This window comes from Rousettus aegyptiacus, unplaced genomic scaffold (assembly GCF_014176215.1).
Source record: "Rousettus aegyptiacus isolate mRouAeg1 unplaced genomic scaffold, mRouAeg1.p scaffold_m13_p_9, whole genome shotgun sequence".
Classification (NCBI taxonomy): domain Eukaryota; kingdom Metazoa; phylum Chordata; class Mammalia; order Chiroptera; family Pteropodidae; genus Rousettus; species Rousettus aegyptiacus.
Genome location: NW_023416312.1, coordinates 62,383,368 through 62,402,464, shown reverse-complemented (window position 1 = coordinate 62,402,464; position 19,097 = coordinate 62,383,368). Strand labels below are relative to the sequence as shown.

The 19,097-nt window shown below is 35.2% G+C and overlaps 1 protein-coding gene across 6 annotated transcripts in view; it reads right to left on the bottom strand.

The window, feature by feature from the left end:
- IL1RAPL2 (interleukin 1 receptor accessory protein like 2) overlaps positions 1–19,097 on the bottom strand; it is a 1,139,149-nt gene that overhangs the window by 10,735 nt on the left and 1,109,317 nt on the right. For 5 of the 6 annotated variants that reach the window (XM_036226644.1, XM_036226645.1, XM_036226646.1 and 2 more), the window contains 2 exons: positions 10,620–10,763; positions 4,865–5,035 (listed from right to left, as the gene is read on the bottom strand). In XM_036226644.1, coding sequence (XP_036082537.1) covers positions 4,865–5,035; positions 10,620–10,763 — 315 coding nt within the window. Of the gene's footprint in view, positions 1–2,523; positions 4,455–4,864; positions 5,036–10,619; positions 10,764–19,097 lie in introns of those variants that run through there. The other variant, XM_036226647.1, reaches the window with a different exon arrangement.

Below are 19,097 nucleotides of genomic sequence, written 5' to 3'. Positions count from 1 at the left end.
GGCTCAAAAGCCTAAGTGGTATTCATCTAAAAACATCCCTGCTCTCAGGATCTCAGTTGCACAGCTGGGTTCTATTGGTCGCATGTCAGCTTCTGAGCACATCTGTTCATTCCTCAAGGATACACTAGGCCCCATGAACACAATGTGCTCTGTGTAGAGTATTTTACACCAAAAAAACCAGCAGCTGCAGGGGTGAGAAAATCTTTACTTCTCAAGTTTGTGTCTCTAGGCAGTTTGAGTAGGGTGTTTTCTATCTGGCTTTCTTTTGGTTGCCTGTCATTTCTGACATTCAGATGCGTGCTGGCAACAAGTTGCTTTTGCTATTCTCAGGACAGATCTTTCTAGCCTGGGAAGAGACAGACCAAACTTTTACTGGAAAGTAGGAATTCTTGCCATGTTCAGGCAGCAAACCTGAGAAAACATAAGAAAGATCCTGGCCACAGGCTCAAGAATGGAAAGGTAGATTGCTGCCAGGAAAATAATGTCCAGATCTGAAGACTTTTAATTTTAGCATTTAGGGAAAATATTTATGTCAAGTCTTCCCATTTCTGTTGGTTCATGATGACCAAAGAACACTTCCTTGGTAGGTCATATGAGAAGGGTACAGATACATCCACCTCATTTTGGAATGTGAACATGTTTGTATTGAATCTGTTTGAGAACTCTTAGGAGTCAGAGTGAGACAGTGAGACAGTAAGAGAGAGAGAGTGAGCAAATGAGCGAGAGAGTGAGCAAGCAAAAGAGAAAGTGTGAGGGTAGACTCATTCATGTACTTTTGAAACTGTATGCATTGGAAAGGCTTGTATGTTAATGAATTTGAGTTGGAATACCATGAGAATAGTGCAAAAGAAACTGAAGATATATCAAAAGTGAAGGTATTAAACATGAATGGGTTTATGTCATAGACTTCATTAATTTGATTCTTAGAAAATGATTGTTATAGATAAAGAATATTATGAAATCTGCTTTTACAATCCTCAAAGGCCTCATTGCTAGTTTTTGGATGAAGGAGTAGTCTTGTGTCAACATCTTTTAAATGAGATGTGAGGGACAAACATAGCTTATAATATTGTAACTAGCTTTTTCCCCCTCCACAGGAATGTGTCTATATTTATATAGCATAACCTGTTAAATCTGTACCAATAGCTGTAAATACAGACCACAGAAGCTTCTTTAATAACACACATACACGAAGTCCAAAATGTTCTACTCTGTCATTCATGTGTAAATCAAGTATATTATTCATATACTTCATCGACTTCCTGAATGTGTGCTAAAAATGCCAAGGAAAAACTCGTTAATCGTGACATGGTGACTGCTCAGCCAGCTCTGAAATGTTGATGGAAAAGAAAAATTGTCAAAGGGCCTTTTTAAGAACTTCTGCAGGTTATACTCACAAACCGAAATTCAGAGAACATGAATTTCCTCATTCAGGAAGGAAAAATTAAAGTCAAACACCCTCCAGTGGTTGTATCTAAAAACTGCATTGTTTTCTCAAAGGCTTACTTATAAAAAGTCTTCCTATGCACCATTGAGCATCCAGGATTCAAATCACTGCTCAGTTTGATGGTTGTATAATCTCAAAAAATTAAAATAATTTCTATGGATTATAAAATTTCCGCCAATCCTGATGACATCTTTTTGGTTTTTTTTTATGTTAAGTTTTTTTTTTAATGCCAAGGTATACTAAGTGACAACATAGTGTGTTACAGTCCTCAACTAAAACCTTGTAGTTTTGAGCCAGGAAATATGTCTTGTATAAGCTTCACACCCCATGGTAAAGAAGGATGTCCAAACTTGTCTATATACACAAAAACAAATAATTTTAATCAATTTAGCCAAACAAGTAGCTGACTCAATGATATGTAAAATATTCTACTTCTTGTTCGGCTAAATTGACACACCAAGTTGATACAAATGACCTCTCAAATCATTAAAATAGACTCTCTGGGAGCACTAAGACAGCATAAATTTGAGATGCATGTCTCTTGCCCTCATGTTATCTGTGACTCATTCTCACCCATGGACAAATAGCTGCTTCTTTACACAATAAATATCATCTACAGAGTCTGAGGTAAAGTGGATCTCCTGAGTTCCATATTGCCCTATTTCCATTTCTAATGGGTACAGCGGTGAATCACTGTTTTCCAGTTCAGAATAAAGATAGTGTTGAAATGTTCAGACAGAAAGACTGCCATTTTTAGTCACTTAGGGGGCTTGATGAAGACTGGTTATTGTGGGGCTAGTGATTTCAAAATGCAAGAAGGTAGAATGGGCAGTACTACACTGATTTCTATTGAAGATGACTTGACATTGAATATAAATTCTACTTTGGTAATGATATTAGTTTAATACAATTTATGCTATTTTCACTCTAAAGTAGACTTTACAGAATTTCTATATTTAACAATTTGCTTTTGGCAAAAAAATACAAAAAGTACATTAGAATCTAATGAATCAAGCCAAAAAATAGTAAAGAAGTATTTTAAAATTTTCATCAATGATTGATCAATCTCTTGTAGGTATTTTTAAATATCTGAAAAAGTAAAATCAATATACTCACTAGTTTGTTTTAAGGACTGACATTATTCCTATGAATTACTTACGATTTTTTTCATTAAGCATAAAGTCCCTTATTTTTCACATTCACCTTACTAAAAAAATGTTCAAATACTGTCATGCAAAAATTTAACCACTTACTAATAGTTCATTGTCATTATCTCCTCTTGTCTTAAACCAACATCATTCAAACAAAATCAACAAGCATTATGAAGTATCCAATGAGTTTAAGTATTGTGCTAGATGATGACAGAGGTGTGAGGATAAATTTGAGTCCCTGACCTCGTTGAGGTTACAATCTTGTTGACTAGACAAGACATAAATATATGGAAAACTATATAAAATAATAACATAATATAAAATATCACAAGAGTACAAAATTTAGAGTCAAATTATTACACACCATGAACTCCAAGACTAGAGAAATTATTATGGCCTTTTCAAAGAGGCAGTTTATAAAGAAGGATAAAAAGAATTTGCAAAGGTATAAAAGACTAACATGAACAAAAGCATTGCAAGGACACACAATGTATATAAAAAGCCACAGTTTGCCTAGAGTGGAAAGTATGAGTAGGGAAAAGGGTAGGAAATAAAGTTAGGTGATAAATCTGGGCTTGCATCAGACTGTAGAAATATTTAGCTAAGAGTTATGGATTTTATCCTATTAGAAATGGTGAACAATTTAAAGTTGTTGATTAGGGCAATGATGTGATTAAGGAGGTGTACATATTAGTGGGACTAGATGGATGAGAGAAAAAATAGGTAAGGCAGAGAGTAATACACATTGCAGGAATGTGGTAATTAGAATGTATAGTAGAGTAGCAAAAGTGAGAATGGAAAAGTTTCGATGGACACTGGATTTGGGAGAGCGATACAAATAAATAAAAAATGATTCTGAGGTATCAGCATGTTCCTTGGAGCTTGATCAATAAAGAAGTGGTACGTCAAGTCATTAAAATGAAGAGAATTACAGATATAAAAGAGTATAGAACCATGGGAGAAGTTTGGGTAATTCTTACATTTGTAGTGCAGGAAATTAATGGATCAATAAATACTGTCTTCTTTATTTCTTTCTATATGCATTTGTAAATATGCATACTCACGTGCACACACAAACATACCTAGATACATATACACACTTAGAAAAGAGATGAACAACCAAAGCTTAGTTGTTTGAACTTGTCTCTTGTCAGTTTAGTGACCACGATGGACAGTTGATAATTTGAATAAATGTTACTGAGGAATAGCGTAATCTAATGAAGTGAGAACCAGAGTTGTAAACAGATCTAGGTTCTAATCTCAGTTCTATCACTTGCCAGCTGTCTGGTCTTGGATCTTTGAGGCTTTATTTCTTCATCTGTAAGAGGGTAATAGTATCGATTCTCTCTCCACATAGGGTTATTGTAAAGATAAAATGAAATGATGTATGTGAAAATATTTTATACACTGTGATGTATTGAAAATATAAGATTTTTAATTTTGTTATTATTTCATTTTGTGTATAAATGACCATATTCTGATTTGTGATCACAGTTCAATCTCTCCCTCTTAAGGATATTAACATAAACTCACATGCAAATTAATCTAGCACTTTTATTTCCCCTTCATGCCATTTTAAGCTCTTTGAGGGCAGGGACCATCTCTTAGGTTTTTCTGTATTCCTATTACACATTACCCTGTACAACACTCGAACATCAACAGGAACAAAGTATATACTTTTATTTGAACCCAAATTTATTCTAAAAGCTCAAATATAGCATTCAAGATGTAGCATAATTTAAAAGTAGCATTCAAGCCCACATAGTCCAGAACTTCTTAAAAATAATTTAAATACACAGTGAAAGTGCTGCTCCCAGTGGCCTCACATTCCTTTGTAGGTGGATTTTTCTATAAATCTGAAAACGAGTAACAAAGCATAAATTCAGAGTTATTAAGACAATGATTATAGTTATAAGTAGAAGCAAAATGATAGAAAACCAGCTTTGGAACTGAAATGCTTTGAAAAGACTTTAAATGACTTATATAGATTACTTTTTAAGGATCATCATTTTCTCAGAACGCAAAGGCAATAGAATTAAAAAAAAATACTATTAAGGCACAATTTTAAAACCATGCCTGTACTGTAAGTAAGATTTCCTTTTGAAAAAATGTGGATGTAAATAGCCAGAGCACAGGCATTGGAGAAAATTTGAATTTAATAAAATCTGTAAGAAACATCTAAATACTTAGTTCTGATGTTTGAAGCCTCAATATAACTTCCTAAAAATAACCAAACTTTTTAAATTCAAAACATGAAAGTACTTACTTCCACTTGGAATCAGGTCTCTTTCTGGGATGAAGAGTTTATATCCATAGTGTTTTTCCAGGACATCTGGCAGTATTTCAAGAGCAAACTGCTCTTCTTCGGGATCATCACAGTCTAAACTATCTTGGTCCACTTTTGTATAAGAGAGATAGGCATCATATTCCTTGTTGTCTTAAATATTAAGAACAACAAAGGGGTTATACATATTAGAAGGTTCTCTTTAAGTACTAAATATCTATAACCACTAACAAGCTTGAATAAGCATTCTAATTAGTGACTGCTGTTAATTGGAAAAAAATAAGTCATATGCCATGTTATAAGAAATCTAATTCATCTCAACATAACCTAGTCATATGATATGACCTGAAACTTTCATGCAATATTCAGGAAAGAATAAAAGAGACAATTATTATCTATGACTTTTGGTGACTATACATATTTGCGATATTCAGTGATGTGTGAATGATTAGCTCAGTGTGTTTGAATGCAAGACTAAATAGTCCAAAGTCATGGATTTGAACTTTTTCTGTGCCAGTTGGCTTGGCTCTGCTACTTGGTCGCAGACTACACCTACTTTGCACAAATATGTACAAGAGATCCAAGAGGGGCTGGGACCTACAGCGTGGCAGATTTAAATAATCCACCCTCACAGTACATGACATACTTCCAGTTGGTTAGTGTCATCATGTTCATATACAAAATCAGTTCATTACCAAATATTAGAGACAGCAGCCAAGTCTTATACAACAAGTACATTCCTTGTTATTATTGTTCAATCCATAGCCAACTAATTTGACACGAGCTTCCAAAAGGAGCCTTTGTTTCAAAATATACATGTGTCCAGTATTGGCAAACTAGGTTTCCCTTCACACATTTAGTCAGAGTTAACTGTGCTTTAAGAATGTATTTTTTCTTTCTTTGCTGTATTGGCCCAAAGCCAACTTCTCTTTCTCTCTCTCTATATACACACACAATTTTTTTTTCTTGAAAAATATTAACGAATACAGTTACTCAAAGTATTAGTCCTCATTGGTTTTAGAAGGACCGCACTGGAAAAGTTATAGTGGTTTTCAAAATTCCCTTACTTATATAAAGTTATTTTTCAAAGTTAATGTAATTAGCATAGACTCACAGAACTTTTAATGTTTTTAAATCTAGATACTTGTAAATAGTAATTTTAAATGACAGGGAAACATTTCAGGATTTGTTTCTAAAATACATAAATTATTTTACATTAAAACAGACCTAATTATAATATAGTTAAAACCTGACCAAAATGTAATTTACAGAATAAAGCATCTACTTATTTACCTATATCATTAATGATTTGGTTCTACTTGCTGAAGGAGGAACAAATGATAAGTCTATAAAGAGACAAAAATACTCTATGGTAGGAGTAAGTGGGACCCTCTGACTATCTAGAGATATCTGAGGCAGGATTATGTTTTTCTAATTCTAATAAGATTGAAGCCTTCACTACCCTCACATAAAATAAATTCTGGTTATTTATGTTAAGGTGGTGCCTGAAGTGAGGAGCTTCTCATTAGTATGTCCTGTGGCTGGGACTTCCATAAACCTTGGTTGGGTTACTTGATTGCCTAGAAGCAGATGCACATGAAGGACGGCCTTGAATAGTTGAGATCATTTGGCTTACAAATGTGTCACATTCTGCTGTTATGCATAAAACACCACTCGGAAGTGAGAATGTTCATATGAAATGCTAATGTAAGAACATCCTGGTAATCCTAGCATCTCTGCCCCTATTCATATCAAGCTCAGGATGCACCTGCAGGCCCTTGACTTTCTCCAGCTATAATTAATCACCTGGGACTTAGGGCTGCAATGATACACAGCTGGAAGAATAAAATAGGCCAAAGGACAAACAGCTCTACTCCTATAAACTGAGTGTATTTCATTGTTCCTAGCAGATGAAATTGCTACCTCAAACTCTGTAGTGTCAGACTAGACTTTTTTTTCCCCTCTGACTTTGAAAACTTTCCTATCTCACAAACCTCCCTAAATTAAACACTTATTAATTTATTCAACCATGATTTTTGAACATCTACTATGAGCCAGCCATCTGCAAGGACTACCTGACTCTTTCATCTGACCAGGCCTTCTAGACTCTTGCCCCAATGATTGTCCTGCCTATGACTACTTGCCCTTGTTTAAACTCATATAATCCTGGTCCTATCCTTACTTGCTTCGCCTATATTTTAACACAGGTGATGCTACAAAGACTCCTTTAGAAGAAAATAATGCTACATTTGCATATCTCAAATCAAGTTATGACAAAGAACATTGATGTCTTTGATATGTGTTAACACCCAATATGTCTAGATAACAAAATTTACCAAACATTCTGAAAGCACATCTTTCTTTGGGAAATGGTTGCTTCTGGCTTTAGTCATGTCCCTTTAAAATAAACTAAAGGTGAAGAACTTATGGTGGCCGACAAAATCTGGAAGAGAGCTCTAAAAGTTACCATGTCCCAGAAGCTCTAGGATGCCAGCTAGTGAGCAAGCAGTGACGCAGATGCCAGTTTAAAAAATGTAGATAGCCAAGAAAACCTCATGAATGGCCACAGCTGTTACTCACAAAGAGCAAGACGGATAGAGCAAAATCAACAACATGATGAAAATAAGGTTAACAGCAAGGCCTGAAAATTGTTTTAAAACTGAATAAGTAATTCAGCAACACCACTTTGCTAGGCAAAGCTAATGAGCCTTCCTCTGTGTTAAATCATGCTGAGTTCATCTGCGGAACCAGAAAATAGAACATAATGCAGACAGAGCATTATGAATAAGCAGTGGTCTTACCATAGGTTTGGTGTTTCTGATGAAAAAGAAAAGTTATGAGGAAGGAAACCACACTGTCTGTGGAAGAATTTTCCTGTTGTCACACCTGTCCTTCCCTGTTTTAAAATCTCATTTTAATCTTGTTCATCAGGAAGCCATTCCTGTGTACAACCCAATTTTTCTGCTGTTATGCTAAACACAGAGCTAAATCCTTAGCTTCCAAAATGCAAAGACCAGGCAATTTTGTTGATATATTATATACTTAGTATCTACTTTAGTACCTGTGTGTGTGTGTGTGTGTGTAATGCTGATCCAGATGAAGAATGTAAGTAAATACGTCATTCATAATGCCTGCCACATAGTAGACATTTAATAAATATTTAATGACTGAATAATTAATAGGTCAAATAAATAGAGCAATTGTTGTTTGATAGATTGAAATGAAATGGATTATATTTTAAAATGGCTAAAAAGTCAGTTTGTTGGATAGGTTTGATTTTATAAAAACTAAGGAAATTTTATTTCAAGCAAAATTAAACATTTTTTCATATTTTTATTTTCTTTTTTATGACATGACATACTTATACATGTGTTTTTGTTCATTCATATATTGAGGTCTTAGTGTTTTTTATACTGGTTCATCTATTTCTTTATGTAGAAATACAAATAAAAGTAACAAAAGTAAAAATAAAGGAGGCCCTTTTTTAATGAATTTTCAGTAAATGCTATTATAGGTATAAATCAAATAGAAAACATGAGCAAAATGTATATGGGTAAAGCTAAGTCTTGTCTATGAGATGCCAAAATATTTAAATAAAGAAATGAAAAATTCTGTAGGTTATCAAACTGATTTTTGGCATTGTGAAACCAAATATTTCTAAAAGTGATTTATATTCATTTATTCATCCCCACTATATACCTGCTGAATTTTTAGTATTCCATTCAGCTAGTACAGAGATTGTGTATTTAAAATGCAATGTTCCATGTAGGAATGTAAAATATTTTAACTCTTCTTTCTAATGAATACCTTTGAAGTCCCTCCCCCAAACCACATTGTATTTTTTTTCCTTAAAACAATTGGTTTGGAATTAATACATACAATTCTGTAATCAAAATGTTCTACCTTACTTTTGATCTTTGACCACAGGGACAACAATGGAGATATAGGTGCAAAATGGAATAGTTGATCATTAAAATATCCTATGATATTAGCATGAATTTAGTCTTATAAACATGTACTACAACTGATCAGTTAGTCTGAATTATTGGGTGTGAGTAATTAAAGTAATAATTATTACAGATTAACTTAATAAGTTGTATCATCTCTTACAGAGAGTATTAACAAATCACTTATAACCATGACTCAAAACAAATGAATCACAGGAGCCTCCCTTTCACGTTCTTTCATATAGACAATGCATCTTTTACATTCGCAATAGGATACTTTAGCCACTTCTTGGCACTGGGAACCAGTGACATTTTCCTCAGTAGCATATTTTATCTAGTTGTTTTATGTGCACAGGTAATAAGTTAGGATGTTCCAATATTAATTGATGAATATAAAAACTTAGGGTAATTGATCAAATTTATATATATATATATATATATATATATATATATATATATAGAGAGAGAGAGAGAGAGAGAGAGAGAGAGAGAGAGAGAGAGAGAGAGAGAGAGAGCGTGCGCGCGCATTATAATTATGGTCAGAACAGGCCCTAATTTCTCATTCTGAAGATATGTGTGAACAAGGGCATATAATGCTTTTAAATGGGATACTATAATAGTTGGATAAATACACTGCTTTTATAAGGAGAATGCACATGTACTCATCAAACAGCATTTCTCTAATTTACTACGAAAACATGAAAGTCAATTAAAAACTATTCATACCATTGTTTACATAAAAGAAACGATAACACCAGAATTAAAAATTTCTAAAAAATTTTGATGTTACAGTCACTACTCTGCCCTTCTTCTATCATTATAAAAATAAAACAAAATAATGACCCTATCTACTTGGAGGTAATACCATAATCACGAAAAATAAAACAAAACAAAAACAAATGAAAATTCTACAATTTCAATACAATAAAAACTAAGAATTAAATCTGATTTTTAAAAGTAATGACTTACGGTTGGACTTCTTTTTTATCTTGGCTTACCTAAGGCATTCCACATACATGTTTACAATAGCATGTAATGAGGATTTTATGCATAGGATTGACATGTCATGATTTCTTGTTGGTATTGATTAGAAATATGGATTTGTTCTCTCAAAAAAATTAAATCATTTTTGAATATTCAAAGAAACAAGGCTCAATACAATGTTTTCTTGATATTTCATTTATAGGATTTCCAAAGGCCATAAATGGTGAACAGAAAAAAAATAAGTCACATCCTGAATTTCTATCCCTTGAGGTCACATTTGAGAATGATGTTACAATTGTCCAAAATATGTAAGACAAATATACTATGAGATTTAAAAAGAGTATCTCCATAAATTTTAATCAGTTTCTTGGTGATATGCTTGTCATTTCAATGTCAAAAATGGGTAAAAAATGTTCTATACCCAAATTTGAATTTTGTAGAGAAAAAGAAATAGAATTGATTCTTAATTTGGGCTTTGGCAGCAAATGTTTTATCTCCTGACCAACTAATGTGTCCTAGTTAAACCGTTTATTTGGAAATAATCTCAAACATACATGGACATTACAAAAATAAAACTATTTCAGAGAACGCCCATATATCCTTTACCTAGATTCATTTGTTGTTAAAATATCTTCTCTTCATTGCTTCTTTTTTTATAGACAAGTAGAATTTTTTCTGAAATATTTGAGGGTAAGTTGCATTAGTCGTAGCCTTTAAGTCTAACTGTTTTACCATGTATCCCCTAAGCACAGGATATTCTCCTACATAATCACAAATTCATGAATTGAGTTTGAACAGCTACTTACCATCAGTAGTTTCATCACCACCAAAGTGCTGTCTGTAGAAGAGCATCAATTCAATGTTGTAATATTTGTAGATGACCATGAGCAGTACAAGGAGGAGGAAGATTGCTCCCAGGCCTCCTGCAAGTTCAATTTTATAGATTAAATCTAGAATAAAAAAAAACAGAATAAACAGGAAAATGTAATTAAATAAGCAACTCTCAAAATCTGTCCATAATTCTAGTCTATAAGATTTACAACCCCTTCTGTTTTTTTTCCCTCAGAAGATTCTTGCTTAATGCAGTGATTAGCTTTGTTCTTGATACATTGCATAAATCAAATGTTTGTATAATTCAATCCTTCCTAAAGATCTGAGTAATTTTACTATTGAAAATGATAAGGCTATATGAAAAGGAATAGTTTTGTTTTGAACACACCTAGATCTCACATATATACTTCTGATTTAAGTGTATTTCAGGGAACTGTTTGAGCTGGCTTTTTCTGGGTTCAGGGCCAATATTTAGTTGTTTCTGTTAAATTATCTTATTGGCTTAGCAAGATTACCATCTAGTACTTTTCAGGCCACAAGATAACATTTTCAACTATTTTAGTATCTATTCTCTAAGTAGTCCTTTAGTGCAAGAATTGCTGGTCCAGATTTATAGATCAAGAATCTGAGACTCAGTAGTTTAATTAACTTACTTGAAGTCATACACTTAAGAAGTGGCTGAGATAGGACTTGAGCCCAGATAGTCTAACTTCAAATTCAAGACTCTTTTTAAAATTTTTATTTTATTTTTATTTTTAATATATTAAAAAAGTTAATTATAGTTGGCATACTATATTTTATTAGTGTACAGCATAGTGATTAGACATTTATATATCTTATGAAGTGACCACCCCAATAAAAATATAGTATCCATCTGATACCATACATCGTTACTAAAATATTATTGCTAATATTCCCTATGCTACACATTACATTCCTATGACTATTTTGTAACTATCAACTTGTACTTCTTAATCCCTTCATCTTTTCCCCCATGCTCCCAACTCTCTTCCCCTGTGGCACCGTCAAAATATTCTCTGTATCTATGAATTCGTTCCAATTTTGTTTGTTTGTTTATTTTGTGCTTCATATTCCACATGTAAGTGAAATAATATGGCATCCGTCTTTCTCTGTTTGACTTACTGCACTCAGCACAATACCCTCTAGGACTGTCCATGTTGTTGCAGATGGCAAGTGTCTTTTTTTTAATGACTGAGATATATCCCATTGTACTTATGCACCACCTCTTCTTTATCCATTTATCTATTGATGGACATCCAAATTTCCTTCATATCTTGGCTATTGTAAATAATACTGCAATGAACATATGGAATCACATTTCCCTTCAAAGAAGTGTTTTGAGTTTCTTCAGATACATAATCAGAGGTGAGATAACTGGGCCCTTCTTTGTCTATTGTTATGCCTTTGTTTTAAAGTCCATTTTGTCTATTAAAAGTATTGCAACCCCAGCTTTCTTTTTTTGTTTCCATTTTCATGAAACATCTTTTTTCATCCCTTTACTTTCAGCTGTGTGAGTTTTTCAATCTTGTAGGCAGCATATATAAGAATGCTGCCTTTCCATTATGCGTATCCATTCAGTCACTCTATCTTTTGATTGGAACATTAATCCATTTACATTTAAAGTAAGCATTGATAGATATGGAGTTATTGGCAATTTGTTAATAATATTTTCTTTTAAAGCCCACAGCACCCAGTATTGCTAGGTGGTCTCCCATCCATAGTAAAATTTTTTGACTTTTTTCTTCTTCTCCTCCTCCTTTATCTTCTATAAATCTCTTTAATATTTCCTGTAATACTCATTGGGTGGTGATGAACTCCTTCAGCATTTCCTTGTCTGTGAAGCTCTTTATATGTTCATCAATTCTAAATGATAGCTTCGCCGGACAGAATAATCTTGGTTGTAGGTCCTTGCTTTTCATCACTTTGACTATTCTGTGCCAATCCTTTCTGGCCTGCAGTTTCTGTTGAGAAATTAGCTGACAGTCTTATGGGAGTTCCCTTGTAGGCAACTAACTGCTTTTCTCTTGCTGCTTTTAAGATACTCTGTCTTTAATTTTTGGCATTTTAATGATGTGTCTTTGTGTGGGCCTCTTTGAGTTCACCTTGTTTCAGATTCCCTGGGCTTTCTGGGGCTTGTATGTCCATTTTCTTCACCAGGGTAAGGCAGTTTTCTGTCATTTTTTATTCAAATAGGTTTTCAATTCTTTGTTCTCTCTCTTCTTTTGGTACTTGTATGATGTGGATGTTGGTATGATTGGTGTTTTCCCAGAGGCCCCTTAAAGTATCATCATTTTTTAGACTCTTTTTTCTTTGTGCTGTTCTGATTGGATATTTCCTGCTATCTTCTCTTCCAAATCACTGTTTTAAGTCTCTGCTTCATCTAATCTACTGTCGATTTCCTCTAATGTATTCTCTATTTTAGTATTCTTCATTTCTGACTGGTTTTTCTTTATGCTTTATATATCCGCTTTTAAGTTTCCCATTTTTTTGTTGAAGTTCTCACTGAGATCATTGAACAGCCTTATAACAGTGTTTTGAATTCCGCATCTGGTAGATATCTTGTCTCTATTTTGTTGAGTTCTTTTTCTGGAGTTTTGTTCTGTTCTTTCATTTGGGACATGTTTCTTTGTCTCTTCATTTTGGCTCCTTCTCTATGTTTGTTTCTATGCATTAGGTAGGAACCCTACGTCTCCTGGTGTTAGTAAAGTGGCCTTATGTAATAGGTTTCTGTGAGGCTCAGTGGCGATCTTCCCTGGTCACTTGAGCCAGGTGCTCCAAGTGTGTCCCTTATATGGTTTGTGTGTGCCCTTCTGTAGTACCATTGGCTGCTGTTTGCACATCAGTGGGAGAGTTTGACCCTAGGGATGATTTGTTGTGAACAATGGCCAGTGAGGGGCTTACCATATGAAGCAGGATTGACTTTAGCAGGGCTCTGGTGTCAGCTCAGTCTGCCCCTTGAGTGTGTTATTTGTAAAGTTTTTTGGGTGGTGCTCTGGTGTGGTTTGAAACTAATCACAAGATATGTTGGTTTTTGGGCTCTTGGGAGGAGATCTTGTGCAGGCTAAGTTTAGCTGCTGCCTGTCCTCTGCCTTGGGCCATCTAGCATGAGCTACCAAGCAATCTTTAGATAAACACAACCTGTGCTGGGATGAAAGGGCTTCAAGAGGCCAAGACATGAATCTAGGCCAACTGCTGCTAGTTCCAGGCTTGGGGCTGCTCAGCAAGACGTACAGGGTCTGCTGAGCCCAGATGTTGCCTGTTTGAATTTTGCAATCCTTTTAGAGATTTTATGAAAGTCCACAGCATGAGCCAAAACAGCCATTTGTATGGAAAAGCCACTGGAATTAGCTTGGGTGGCCCCACAAGTTGGGTGGGCAGGGTCTCAGGAAATCATCAGGGAAGGACATTCAGTGTTAGCCAGGTTGATGAAGACTCAGATATGGTTGCCATATGTGTCTGTATGCCTGGAACAAGGTGGCCTCCACAAAGAAACATTGGATTCTGTAAGCACTTCTCTCTGTGAGAAAGCTGCCCCTCCAGTCCTTGCTCTGAAACCAGACAATTCTGTTCTCCCTATATATTACTGGTGACTTTCAAGATGCTGCCCCAGCTCTGGGAGCTCAGAATGAATGAGTCTGTCAGCGAGTAAGTCCATGCACAAGCCCCTTAAGTGGAATATCTGCAATTCCAGCCACCTTCAGTCTTACTCAACCACAATCTCCACTGGCTTTCATAGCTAGAAGTTGTTGGAACTTCTCTTACCAGCACTGGAACCCTGGGCTGGAGAGCCCAGTGTGGGGTTGGGGCTCCTTGCTCCTCCAGAGGCCCTCCACAGCTAAGATATCTGTTCTGATTCTCAACTGTTATACGTGGGTGTGGGATCAGACCATTTCACATCCCTACCCCTCATATCAGTCTCAAGGTGGCCTCTTCTATATGTCCCCTGTTGTAGGACTTCTTTTCAGCTAGACTTCAGGTGACTCCCAATGATGATTGCTCTGTAGTTTAGTTGTAATTTTTATGTGGTTGTTAGAGAAGGCAAACAGTATTTACCCACTCTTCCGTATTGACCGGAAGCCCCAAGACTGTATTTTATCACACCACAGTTTATCGCAAAGCCCCAGCCTGAAAAATGACAATGGAAAACCCTGTTCCTCCATAGAACTATTAGTAATGCCTCTCAAGAACACATGGCTTGCAGTGAATTTTAGCTCCTCTGCCATTCCAATTTCAAGGAAGGAAGCTAAACTACAATTCACCAGGTAGAATGAAATTACTGAGGAGATCTCATATGCTTCATTAGAGGGTACTGAAGATCCTGTAGCTGTACCAGGGAGGAAGGAGGGGCTTCCTAAATCTGGAATATGAAGTAAAGTTTAGGTTTCATGTAGAGAGAAGGAATTTGGTCTTGGAAAGGAAGTGGAGTGATAGAGGAGATGGTGGTGGCTAGAGACAGCATGGCCAGTCAAGAGAGTCACTAAGTGAAAATGTAAGACTCATAAATACACTTCACTCTTTCTGAGTAAGGAGAGAGGTGTAAGGGTACAAAAAGAAAGTGAGTGGAATTGTTATGAAGGACAAAATATGTTAATAAGGAGCACATAATGAGTAGGGATTGAAATCTATCTCTGTCTTACCTACTGCCTCTTGCAGTCATTTTGAAAATTAACCCACAAAATTTCAGGTAAAAAAAAAAAAAACCTCACCACACATTAGTTTTGCCCCTACCCTCTATATAGAAAGTGGATTCCTAGGAACTGCTGCCTGTCTCTAAAGGGTGGTAAGGCAGGCTTGCTTATGAAAACTCTGTGGGGCTGCAATATCACAATCTTTGTTTATTTTCTCACCATCTCACATCAGTTATGGATTCTTAACAACTAGTGTTAAATTAACAGAGTAATATGATTTTTTTGGTACTCTAAAAACTGATTTCTCTTTGATCTTAGAGCATTGATTAACTTTATTCAACATGTTTTCCTGCTATAAAATGTATATTTTATGTTGTAAATTTTTTGGATATTCTCTGTGTGTCTCTATGTCTCTGTCTCTCTCTGTGTCTCTCTGGTCAGAACAGCTTTCGACTGTTTTCAACATCACCAAGTGGGAGTTTTTCAGCAATTTCTATGTTATTTATAGAGTAAAGTTGCTATTAGGAAGATAGAAAACTTCAGCAGCAGTAACAATTGTATTCCCAAGTAGCAGACACCTTTTTTGGCAGTAAATTTATGGAAGAAAATCATGGTGTGAAAAGTACCTTTGTGGTTTTGGGGTCTATTATATTTTTAAAAATGTCTTCAAAAGCTATTACCTAATGATGGCTGCTTATGTTGAAAATTGTGGACCTAGTTCTTGAGATTCAACTAGTATTCTTAAATTCAGCCCAAGCAGTCACATTAAATAGAAAACATGTATCCTATAATCAGAGGTCAGAATTGCTATCACCCAGAGGACACCTGGCTTTTCTTTACTTTTTTTGTCTTCAACTTTCCTTTTCCATCTCAGCAGGATCTATACTTCTAGGGACATTTCCAGACTGAGAAGGTGAACATCATTTTATTTGGACTGTGTCTTGTATACACTTCACAAGAATAGCTATAGTCAGAACAGCAAACATTTATAGGATTGTAACTTTTTCTAGGCACCCAAAATACAAGTATAATTCTTTTTAACCTTCTTATTTTGAACCTAGCTATTTTTATACTTTGAATACAAAGATCACACATTATAGAATGTGACAAATAGCAGCTGAAGCCATGAGACTGGGGAGAGGGAAGGCTACAAACATTTCAAGCTTGCTCATAAGTTGTAAAGCAGGTTAGGATATCCTACCTGAGAGTTTACTATACAGCTTGGGGATTTAGGGTGGGGCAGCAGCACTGGAAATAGAGAGCAAGGGCTAGAGTGAGAGAGAAAGATTAATTTATATGCTTCAGTTTGTTGGAAAGAGAGTATATACAGATAAAAATAATTGTCAGACTTTCTTTAGCATAATTTCAGAGTCTTAGTTCACACACACAAAAATAGGATGAACTTCTTACTGAAATTTTAGTTGTAGTTATTGGCAGATATTTCATCAGAGAGTGAGGAAGTGGTAGGTACAGGTAGAAGATGTATAGGTAAGAGGTATCTTGCTTAGAGAAAACTTGATTCTGTTAACTGAATATATTAGACATGAGATTTCATTTCAAACAAGGCATTTTTCATTTTATAAAAGAAATTATGAAATGCTGCTTCTCTGTAATGATCACTTAGGACATTTTTCATATTTGACTTATAGCTCATCAGGAACTTATTGTTCCATAAAACAAGCCATACCCTTACTCCAGGTGAAAACACTGCAGCCACTGATGCTTGGCTATATGATAAAGCCTGAAATGTTCATTTCCAAAGGAAATATCTGAAGTTTCAAAGACAAGCTAGAACTCTCTTTGATTAAAAATGTTGGAGCAAAAACATAGAACTTCTTGCATTTTTCAGAAACTCCACCATATTGTCGCAAGCTCCTAAGGAAAATGGAGTAAGAGAAGATAAACTTTATCCTTCTGCAAAGTGCAATAAACAACTCAACTGCTACCTAAAACAGAGAGTGCAAATGGGTATACTGTTGGGTAAAATAAAAGGTTTCTTTTTTTTTTTTTTGGTGTACATGATGTTTCCAAAAAAGTGGATATTAATATTTAAAAATAAAATGATTTTTTTGTAATATTTCTTTTTTTACAAAATTTATTGGGGTGACATTGGTTAATAAAATTATATAGGTTTTGGATTGTGAAGGAAACATGGCAGAGTGAGAGACATCTCCAGATCTCTCCCCTTGAAACAACAATAAGCTGAACATATAAAACCCAACAACAACAACAACAACAAAACCAAACTGCACACCAGCACGTCTGAGCATGAGATCTGCACATAAAAGCTATCACAGGTCAGAACCCTGGGTGCTGAGTGATGGACTGGGAGAAATAAAGAAGATGCATCTCACAGCTGCCAGAGCTCCCCCTGTAGGGGGAGGAAGAAGGGAGAAGGTGCAGTGAGGTCACTAAACAGCACTTCTTGGGAGAGTTTGTGAGTTCCACAAAGTCAGTAGCAGAGAAGGGCCTAGTCATCTGGGCAGAAAGCAGAGAAGCAGACGTTAGAAAAAAACAGCTGATTTATATGGGCTGCAGTTGCAAAACCTAGGCTGAGCTGCAGTCCCCAACCCCCAACCAAGAAGGTCCCTCCTCCCATGTCCTCTGAGACCAAATGCTGTGGAGCTCCAGGGGAATCTGAGCAAATGCTACTGAAACTGTTGCTAACACTGATAGGGACTGAACATGAGGGTAGCGAGCATGATTAAATATCTACAAGAAAATAAAGGGATTATATAAAAGCAATATTAAGACTCTACATAAAGCAAGGATCCAAGAGACTTAGATGACACCTACTGAAAACCAAAAGAACAGTGCCTTCTTTGCAGCAGGCTAAGGAGAGACCTTTATATAATAAATTTTCTTTCTGGAGAAAAAAAAAACAGAATACACTTCCATTAATGCCCAGGCAGAGCAATAGTCCAATAAACACCATGAATAACCAAGGTGACAAGTTATCTCAGAAAGAAAGAAAAATCTCCAGAAAATAAGCTTACAGACATAGAAATATGAGACTTAAATAACAGAGAATTCAGGATGGTACTTTTGAAAAAACTCAATGAGCTCCGAAATGAGTCATACCCACAATTTCAGGAATTGAAGAAAACAACTAGATGAGTGGGGTAAGGAGAATAAAACCCTCAAAAAGAACCAAATAGAACTTCTGGAAAGAAAGAGCTGAAAAATGAAATAGCAAGCTTGGGAAATATAGTCAACCAAATGGAGGAAAGGATTAGTGATATCAAAGACAGAAATCTCTAAATAAATCAGAAGGAAGAAGAGAGAAACCGAAGAATGAAAAATAATGAAAGAGATATACAAGAACTAGCTGATACCATTAGGAGAGTAAACATAGGAATAATGGGCATTGTCAACGTCTAGAAATAGTAGCAGGGACTAGAAAGCATTTTCAGATAAATAGTCGATGAGAATTTCCCAAATCTAAGGAATGAGCTGGGACTTGGAATTCAAGAAGTCACAGAACATGAAATTATTTCAACCTAAAAAGGCCTTCACCAAGACACATTGTATTAAAATTATCAAAAATCAACAACAAAGAGAATTATCAGGATACCCAGGGAGCAGAAAACGGTAACTTATAAAACAAAACCCAGTAGATTATCCTCAGACTTGTCAGCATAGACCTTACAAGCCAGAAAGAAATGGAATCAAATATTTAAACTATTAAGTGAAAGGAACTACCAGCCAAGAATAATATATCCAGTTAAGCTCTCCTTTAGATATAAAGGAGAAATAAAGACCTTTCCAGATGCAAAAAAAAAAAAAAAAAAAAAAAAAAAAATT